Source organism: Oncorhynchus kisutch, linkage group LG26, assembly GCF_002021735.2.
Source record: "Oncorhynchus kisutch isolate 150728-3 linkage group LG26, Okis_V2, whole genome shotgun sequence".
In the NCBI taxonomy this organism is placed as follows: Eukaryota; Metazoa; Chordata; class Actinopteri; order Salmoniformes; family Salmonidae; genus Oncorhynchus; species Oncorhynchus kisutch.
The window spans coordinates 29,751,254-29,760,916 of record NC_034199.2 but is presented as its reverse complement, the minus strand read 5'-3'; the positions used below and the strand labels follow the sequence as shown (position 1 = coordinate 29,760,916).

At 41.5% G+C, this 9,663-nt stretch overlaps 1 protein-coding gene across 4 annotated transcripts in view; it reads right to left on the bottom strand.

Moving 5' to 3' along the window:
• Positions 1 to 594: 594 nt before the first annotated feature.
• LOC109877798 (serine-aspartate repeat-containing protein I) overlaps positions 595 to 9,663 on the bottom strand; it is a 38,369-nt gene continuing 29,300 nt past the window's right edge. The window contains exons 8-10 of one of the 4 annotated variants that reach the window (XM_031806306.1): positions 3,825 to 3,941; positions 3,655 to 3,715; positions 595 to 2,893 (exon numbers count right to left, since the gene is read on the bottom strand). In XM_031806306.1, coding sequence (XP_031662166.1) covers positions 2,872 to 2,893; positions 3,655 to 3,715; positions 3,825 to 3,941 — 200 coding nt within the window. In that variant the 3' untranslated portion in view covers positions 595 to 2,871. The remainder of the gene's footprint in view (positions 2,894 to 3,654; positions 3,716 to 3,824; positions 3,942 to 9,663) is intronic. The other 3 variants (XM_031806308.1, XM_031806307.1, XM_031806305.1) reach the window with 3 other exon arrangements.

Below are 9,663 nucleotides of genomic sequence, written 5' to 3'. Positions count from 1 at the left end.
AGCTAGATTACTTGTTGGTTATTACTGCATTGTCGGAACTAGAAGCACAAGCATTTCGCTACACTCGCATTAACATCTGCTAACCATGTGTATGTGACAAATACAATTTGATTTGATTTGTATTAGTCTGTCGTGACACCAATAAACATATTTGTTTCTGCATTCCATGATCACAAGTTTGTTGTCTGTTTGACTTACAATCAAATATTCCAAAACACCAATTATGCCAGAGTGCACTTCCTGATCTAATTAGCTGGTGAATGCTTATGGATGATATGATGATGATATGCACCCGTAAGGTGAGAAGTTATTCAGCGCAGGTTCCCACATATACCTGTAGTAATGCACCTGATGCTCCAGGCCTTGCTTTATGTATCTGTCACTATCAATCACTACAACCGTGTGTGTGTGTGTGTGTGTGTGTGTGTGTGTGTCCGCCCTCTGATGATGAATACCTGACATATCAAGCTGTCCTGGTCATGTCTGATTCATACAGGCAGCTGTGTCTCAAATAGCACTGACCCATATGTTACTGACTGGGTTTGAACCAGACTTTGCCACACCCTTCACACACAACAGGCACATGACACATAGTTCCCCCTTAACAGCTCCTTTATTCAGGTCTCCAACATTATTCAAAGCAAAACAAATAAGTGCTAAAAGATTAAAATCACACAATTCTCAAACACAAGATAAAGACAGATTCCTTAAATAGAAGACCGTAGTATTCGGTATACCAACTTGTATCATCATTACTCAAAACATGATCAGATTGGGAAAGTGCTTCTCCAAAAGAGGCCTTGTCAAGACAATGATATTCAGAGCAGTTAGGACACACAGATCATGGGACCAAGCTAAGCAGAAAGAGCTGCTCTGGAGTTTAAGTCTTCGACTGTGAAGCTGTACTGGGCTGGCCTGGTTACGCATCCACCATAGTTGCTGGAGCCTTGTTGGAAAGAACAATATGAAAAGAAAATATGATGGCCAGCACAGTACTGTTCGGGTCGGCCCTATAGTGTGAAGCAGGTACTGGGTTCTCCAATTGTGATCTTGGAGAGCTGCTGGGTGTGCAGGCTTTTGTTCCAGACCTGCATTAACAGCACAGTGCACCCAGTAGCTCTCCAGGACGGGCGTTGGAGACCCCTGAGTCTCCATGGTGAAGTGTGTGACAGTCCTGCCTAAGTCTAGAGCAGGGGTGGGCAAACCTTAATTGCTCGAGGGCCACATCGGGATTTTGAAATTCAACAATTGGGGGACCAATTGTTTGTTAAAATCAATTTGGGGGCCTCCTGCATTGCAGTGCTTGAGGCATCACTACAGACCCGGGTTTGATCCCAGGCTGTGTCACAGCTGGCCATGACTGGGAGACCCATGAGGCGGTGTACAATTGGCCCAGCGTCGTCCAGGTTAGGAGAGGGTTTGGCAGGCCGAGATTTCCTTGTCCCATTGTGCTCTAACAACTCCTGTGGCGGGCCGGGCGCATGACACGGTCGCCAGGTGTATGGTGTTTCCTCTGACACATTGGTGCGGCTGGCTTCCGGGTTAAGTGGGCATTGTGTCAAGAAGCAGTGCGGCTTGGTTGGGTCATGTTTCAGATGACGCATGGCTCTCAACCTTCACCTCTTCCGAGTCCGTACGGGAGTTGCAGCAATGGGACAGGACTGTAACTACCAATTGGATACCACGAAATTGGGGAGAAAGGGGGTATGTCTCACGGGCTGGATTGAAGTGTCCGGCGGGTCACTACTTTACCCCCCCCTAACTGGTCTAGAGCTATGTCCAAAATGGCTCCCTATTCCTTTCATAGCAGGGCTCCAAAATAATTCCACTATAGAGGGAACAGGGAGCCATTTCAGACTGGCACTAGTAGTGAGATAGAATCGTGATCAGGCCTGCCAGGTGAACCATCTACAGAGCAGTACCCTGCAATCATATCTACGACCCTTTGCATGCAACAAATAAACTCTGATTTGATTTGATAAATGTTCACATTCATTGTTACCTTTTAGACAACCCGCAGGTAAAGGTCTCCAAGCCCCCCAAAATACCAAGCAAACACACAACAGGGGCGACATCTTCTGTCCTCTTTGCCAGCTCTCATACAGCTTCCACTTCCCAGCTCTCATACAGCTTCCTGAACAACACTACTAGCCAGACTAGTAGTCTGACTAGTCCAGTCTGTTGCAGCTTTAGCCAACTCATCTCGGAGTTCCTTAATTGTTACCCCAAATGTGTATGGCTTGACAATGATAGAAGAGTTGGCTACATTCGTTATGGGACCAGGCTAAAAGAGTTGGCTACAGCACAATCAACATGGGACCAGGCTAAATCAAGAAACCAACAACAAACAAAAGTACCATTTCAAATAGAGGAGCCATTTTATCCAAAATAACCTAGGAACTAATAATCATGAGCTGTGCCTATACACATTGTTTACGATAGATCCATATAAATTGCGCTGCCTTCTCATAGACAACATAGAATGAGGTTCTGAGCTACAGTACAGTACATCCGAGGACTAGTATTAGTAGAAATAGACATACATTGTTTCGGTGCGGTTTAGTGGACAGAAAATGTCACCCCTTTAAACAGATTACAAATGTGATCATTCGAAGACACAGAGATACTACTGATTGGTCTCACACTCTAACGTGGTACTGAAGGTTCATAACCCCACACAACTATCTCACAGTTCTACAGCTATATCAGTTCAAGGCCTAAAGATTGAGACAAATCTGTGTTTGAGTGTATGCGCGTGTGTGTGTGTGTGCGTGTGCGTGTGCGTGTGCGTGTGCGTGTGCGTGCGTTGTGGGAAACTCTGCCGCTGGTCCTGGTTCTTTTCCAGTGGAATCTCAGATGATCTAGGATGAATTAGTCAGCAAATTGCTGAGAACTGCAACCAGAAAAGGACATGCTGGATTAACACCGGACAATCACAACACCAGACAAACACAACACCAGACAAACACAACACCAGACAAACACAACACCAGACAAACACAACACCGGACAAACACAACACCGGACAAACACAACACCGGACAATCACAACACCAGACAAACACAACACCAGACAAACACAACACCGGACAAACACAACACCGGACAATCACAACACCGGACAAACACAACACCGGACAAACACAACACCGGACAAACACAACACCGGACAAACACAACACCGGACAGGACAAACACAACACCGGACAAACACAACACCGGACAAACACAACACCGGACAAACACAACACCGGACAAACACAACACCGGACAAACACAACACCGGACAAACACAACACCGGACAAACACAACACCGGACAAACACAACACCGGACAAACACAACACCGGACAAACACAACACCGGACAAACACAACACCGGACAAACACAACACCGGACAAACACAACACCGGACAAACACAACACCGGACAAACACAACACCGGACAAACACAACACCAGACAAACACAACACCAGACAAACACAACACCAGACAAACACAACACCAGACAAACACAACACCAGACAAACACAACACCAGACAAACACAACACCAGACAAACACAACACCAGACAAACACAACACCAGACAAACACAACACCAGACCGCAGAATAGTGTTTTATTAGTTTGATTTATTAAGACATTACGTACTACGTACCCTGGGGATCTGACTGGGTCTCAGCCTTCTCCTTAGGGCCACTCACTACATCCCCTGATGGAGAGACAGGGAATTAATTTCTCTCTCTCTCTCTCTCTCTCTCTCTAGTGGTGAATGTATCTACATTAACAGACTGTACATTATGTAGTTGATGGTACCTCACCTCCACTGTTCTTGAAACAGAGCTTCTTCTTCTGATAGGCGAAGTATCCGGTGGCAGCTCCAACGATCGCCACGCCGATAGCACACAGAATGCTCACAACCGAGCCAGAGCTAGCCCCTATAGAGACAACAGCACACTGGTTATAACGCTGCCTTTAATGCATCTTGTTGCGTGGTTCTATTAGGTGCTTCTGTACAGTATTTTCACAGCAGATTTATTTCATATCAGGTAGTGCAGTGTGATGCTGTTACATTCAGACATACAGTATGTTGCATCCAGACATACTGTTCATACACTGTAGGGCTCTGCTTGTGTCCAGAGCAGTGGCGTTCCTTGTGAAATGTGGCGAGGTTGTATGTGTGTGCATTATAATGCGTGTCTAAAACGCCAGAGAGTATTCTGAAACATACATCCAATAATTACAGTCAGTACACTACCCTCCACACAACTGTCAGCAGGTACAACTACTAACTCTGTCATCCAGTTCTTAACGCTGTCACTGCGTCAATCGAACCACATACAGTAAGACAATATGACAGAGCGGAATGCCATCAGAGTCACTACACACAAGAAATAACAACCATAGTTTAGTTTTTCTCAATTGCTAAAACACTCAAACCCATTGGCTGAACAAAGTTCTCAGTTGCCTGGACTCATTTAGCTAATTATGCAGTCTGTTGTCAATACCTTAAACCATTTCACATGATAAAACACAATTTGCAGATCTCACTTAGTCTTTTCAGCAAAACTCTAAACACATTCTCATTCTCAAAACACATTCTGCACTCTAATGTCCATGTCATCCATACTGGTAAACACAAGTGGCAACAATCAAATACAAATAGAGAACATATGTCATTGATTGAACACAACCACTCAAAATGTATTTAACCTGTTTCAAATGATGCGACACAACCAATATAAGCCAGTTCAGAGAGCAAACAGGTTGTTGAAGGTGGGAAGGAGAAAGTCTGAGAATGGATAATGTAGTACAATGCATTGTATGTAACGGCGTTCTTCGTTTGTAGAAAGAGAGTCGGACCGAAATGCAGCGTGGTGGTTACTCATGTCTTTAATGAAAAAAAAGTGATGATACATGAAATAACTATAATAAATACAAAAACAAACGGAACGTGAAACCTAATACAGCCTATCTGGTGAACACTACACAGAGACAGGAACAATCACCCACGAAATACAAAGCGAACTCAGGCTACCTAAATACGGTTCCCAATCAGAGGCAACGAGAAGCACCTGACTCTGATCGAGAACCGCCTCAGGCAGCCAAGCCTACACTCGACACACCCCTAATCAACCACAATCCCAATGCCTACAAAAACCCCCAATACGACAACACAATAACCCATGTCACACCCTGGCCTGAACAAATAATTAAAGAAAACACAAAATACTAAGACCAAGGCGTGACATTGTAGGCTGTATGCTGTACAATGGATGAATTGTATGGCCCTGAACATTGTGCTTTCCATTTATTAACAGTACTGACTGCTCAATAGATTGACTGGTTGCAGGTTCATATCAACAAAGAACACGAATTAAAGTATCACAGAGACAAAGGACAAGTTTGTGAGATGCAGGGTAAATTACTGTAAAAATAGGGGTACAAGGAGGAGGAAAAACAAAATTGCAAAGAGCAAAGCAGAGAAGTCATTTCTGATCAATTTGGAGCTACTATGATAGAACATGTTTTCGTTCATCGAAAGACAATGACGGAAAAATATGAATATTTTTTTAGATTAAAAATGTACTTCTCGCTGAGAATTGTATGTTTTGAACAATGTGTTTTCTATTTTTCGGTGTATTGTTTACTGACTGGTTGAGAGTGTATATCATTTTGATCACTTTGTTTATGATTTGAGAGCAGTGTTTGATTTTGAACACAGGTAAAACTGTTTTGAGGCGAATGTTTCATTTTGCGAGTCAGAGTCAGAGGTTATGTAAATAGTGCTTGAAGATCAGGTTTTGTGTTTAATGTTTTCAGGAAATGGAGCAAGGTTTCAGAAATAGTGTTTTAGCAATTGAGAAAAACTGTAAATGAATGGAACCCCCCACACACTTCACTTGCTAACTATCACTTAACTTTGCCTTTCCACCACTGTCAGATGTCCCACGTTAGTACAGTAAACAAGGGATACTTTGAGAGTACAGTGTGAGGGGGTTTCTTTTCATTTGAATGTGTTTAAGAGAGAAAGCGAGAAAGAGACAGAAAGAGAGAGAAAGAAAGAGACAGAAAGAAAGAGAAAGAAAGAGACAGAAAGAGAGAGACAGAAAGAGACAGAAAGAGAGAGACAGAAAGAGACAGAAAGAGACAGAGAGAGACAGAAAGAGACAGAGAGAGAAAGAAAGAGACAGAAAGAGACAGAGAGAGACAGAAAGAGACAGAGAGAGACAGAGACAGAGAGAAAGAAAGAGACAGAAAGAAAGAGACAGAAAGAGAGAGAAAGAAAGAGACAGAAAGAGAGAGAAAGAAAGAGACAGAAAGAGAGAGAAAGAAAGAGACAGAAAGAAAGAGACAGAAAGAGAGAGAAAGAAAGAGACAGAAAGAGAGAGAAAGAAAGAGACAGAAAGAGAGAGAAAGAAAGAGACAGAAAGAGAGAGACAGAAAGAGACAGAAAGAGACAGAAAGAGACAGAAGAGACAGAAAGAGACAGAGACAGAAGAAAGAGACAGAGACAGAAAGAAAGAGACAGAGACAGAAAGAAAGAAAGAGACAGAAAGAAAGAGACAGAGACAGAGACAGAGAAAGAAAGAGACAGAGACAGAAAGAAACAGAGACAGAGACAGAAAGAAACAGAGACAGAGACAGAGACAGAAAGAAACAGAGACAGAGACAGAAAGAAAGAGACAGAAAGAGACAGAAAGGACAGAGACAGAGACAGAGACAGAGACAGAGACAGAAAGAGACAGAAAGAGACAGAAAGAGACAGAAGAGACAGAAAGAGACAGAAAGAGACAGAAAGAGACAGAAAGAGACAGAAAGAGACAGAAAGAGACAGAAAGAGACAGAAAGAGACAGAAAGAGACAGAAAGAGACAGAGACAGAAAGAGACAGAAAGAGACAGAAAGAGACAGAAAGAGACAGAGACAGAAAGAGACAGAGACAGAAAGAGACAGAGACAGAAAGAAAGAGACAGAAAGAAAGAAAGAGACAGAGACAGAAAGAAAGACAGAAAGAAAGAGACAGAGACAGAAAGAAAGAAAGAGACAGAGACAGAGACAGAGACAGAAAGAAAGAGACAGAGACAGAAAGAAGAGACAGAAAGAAAGAGACAGAAAGAAAGAGACAGAAAGAAAGAGACAGAAAGAAAGAGACAGAAAGAAAGAGACAGAAAGAAAGAGACAGAAAGAAAGAGACAGAAAGAAAGAGACAGAAGAAAGAGACAGAAAGAAATACAGAGACAGAAAGAAGAGACAGAAGCCACACAGAGACAGAAAGAAACAGAGACATAAAGAAAGAAGACAGAGACAGAAAAAGATAAGCAGAAAGAGACAGAAAGAAGATCAAGAGACAGAAAGAAGAAAGAGACCTAGAGACAAGAGACAGAAAGACAGAGACAGAAAGAAAGAGACAGAAAGAAAGAGACAGAAAGAAAGAGACAGAAAGAAAGAGACAGAAAAGAAGAGACAGAAGACAGAGACAGAAATAACAGAGACAGAAAGAAAAGAGACGAAAGAAAGAGACAGAAAGAAAGAGACAGAAAAGAGAGAGCAGAAAGATAAGAGACCAGAAATGAAAGAAGACAGAAAGAAAAGAGACGATAAGAGAAAGAAGACATATAGAGAGAAGAGCAGAAAGAGAAAGAGACGAAGAGAAGAGACAGAAGAGAAAGAGACAGAAGGAGAAAGAGACAGAAAGATAAAGAGACAGACGAGAAAGAGACAGAAAGAGAAAGAGACAGAAAGAGAGAGACAGAAAGAAGAGACAGAAGAGAAAGAGACAGAAAGAGAAAGAGACGAGAGAAAGAGACAGAAAGACAGAGACAGAAAGAGAAAGAGACAGAAAGAGAAAGAGACAGAAAGAGAAGAGACAGAAAGAGAAAGAGACAGAAAGAGAAAGAGACAGAAAGAGAAAGAGACAGAAAGAGAAAGAGACAGAAAGAGAGAGAGAAGGACACAGAAGAGACAGAAAGAGAAGAAAGAGAAAGAGACAGAAAGAGACAGAGACAGAAAGAGAAAGAGACAGAAAGAGACAGAAAGAGAAAGAGACAGAAAGAGAAAGAGAAAGAAAGAGACAGAGACAGAAAGAGAAAGAGACAGAAAGAGAAAGGAAGAGAAAGAGACAGAAAGAGACGAGACAGAAAGAGAAAGAGACAGAAAGAGAAAGAAAGAGAAAGAGAAAAAAAGAAAAAAAGACAGAAAGAGAAGAGACAGAAAGAGAAAGAGACAGAAAGAGAAGAGACAGAAAGAGAAAAGAACAGAAGAGAAATAGACAGAAGAAGAAAGAGACAGAAGAGAAAGAAAGAGAAGAGACAGAAAGAGAAAGAGACAGAAAGAGAAAGAGACAGAAAGAGAAAGAGACAGAAAGAGAAAGAGACAGAAAGAGAAAGAGACAGAAGAGAAAGAGACAGAAGAGACAGAAAGAGACAGAAGACAGAAAGAGACAGAAAGAAAGAGAAAGAGACAGAAAGAGAAAGAGACAGAAAGAGAAAGAGAAAGAAAGAGAAAGAGACAGAAAGAGAAAGAGAAAGAAAGAGACAGAGACAGAAAGAAAGAGACAGAAAGAAAGAGACAGAAAGAAAGAGACAGAAAGAAAGAGAAAGAGAAAGAGAAAGAAAGAAAGAGACAGAGACAGAAAGAGACAGAGACAGAAAGAGAAAGAGACAGAAAGAGAAAGAGACAGAAAGAGACAGAAAGAGAAAGAGACAGAAAGAGAAAGAGACAGAAAGAGAAAGAGACAGAAAGAGAAAGAGACAGAAAGAGAAAGAGACAGAAAGAGAAAGAGACAGAAAGAGAAAGAGACAAAGATAAGAGACAGAAAGAGAAAGAGACAGAAAGAGAAAGAGACAGAAAGAGAAAGAGAAAGAGAAAGAGACAGAAAGAGAAAGAAAGAGAAAGAGACAGAAAGAGACAGAAAGAAAGAGAAAGAAAGAGAAAGAAAGAGAAAGAGACAGAAAGAGACAGAAAGAAAGAGAAAGAAAGAGAAAGAAAGAGAAAGAGACAGAAAGAGAAAGAGACAGAAAGAGAAAGAGAAAGAAAGAGACAGAAAGAAAGAGACAGAAAGAAAGAGACAGAAAGAAAGAGAAAGAGAAAGAGACAGAAAGAGACAGAAAGAAAGAGAAAGAGAAAGAGACAGAAAGAGAAAGAGAAAGAGACAGAGAAAGAGACAGAAAGAGAAAGAGACAGAAAGAGAAAGAGACAGAAAGAGAAAGAGACAGAAAGAGAAAGACGACAACGAAAAGAGACAGAAAGAGAAAGAGACAGAAAGAGAAAGAGACAGAAAGAGAAAGAGACAGAAAGAGAAGAGACAGAAAGAGAAAGAGACAGAAAGAGAAAAGACATAAAGAAAGAACAGAAAGAAAGAGACAGAAAGAGAAAGAAAGAGACAGAAAGAGAAAGAGACAGAAAGAGAAAGAGACAGAAAGAGAAAGAGACAGAAAGAGAAAGAGACAGAAAGAGACAGAAAGAGAAAGAGACAGAAAGAGACAGAAAGAGAAAGAGACAGAAAGAGACAGAAAGAAAGAGACAGAAAGAAAGAGAAAGAGACGAAAGAATAGACAGAAAGAAAGAGAAAGAGACAGAAAGAGAAAGAGACAGAAAGAGAAAGAGAACAGAAAGAGAAAGAAAGAGACAGAGACAGAAAGAGAAAGAGACAGAAAGA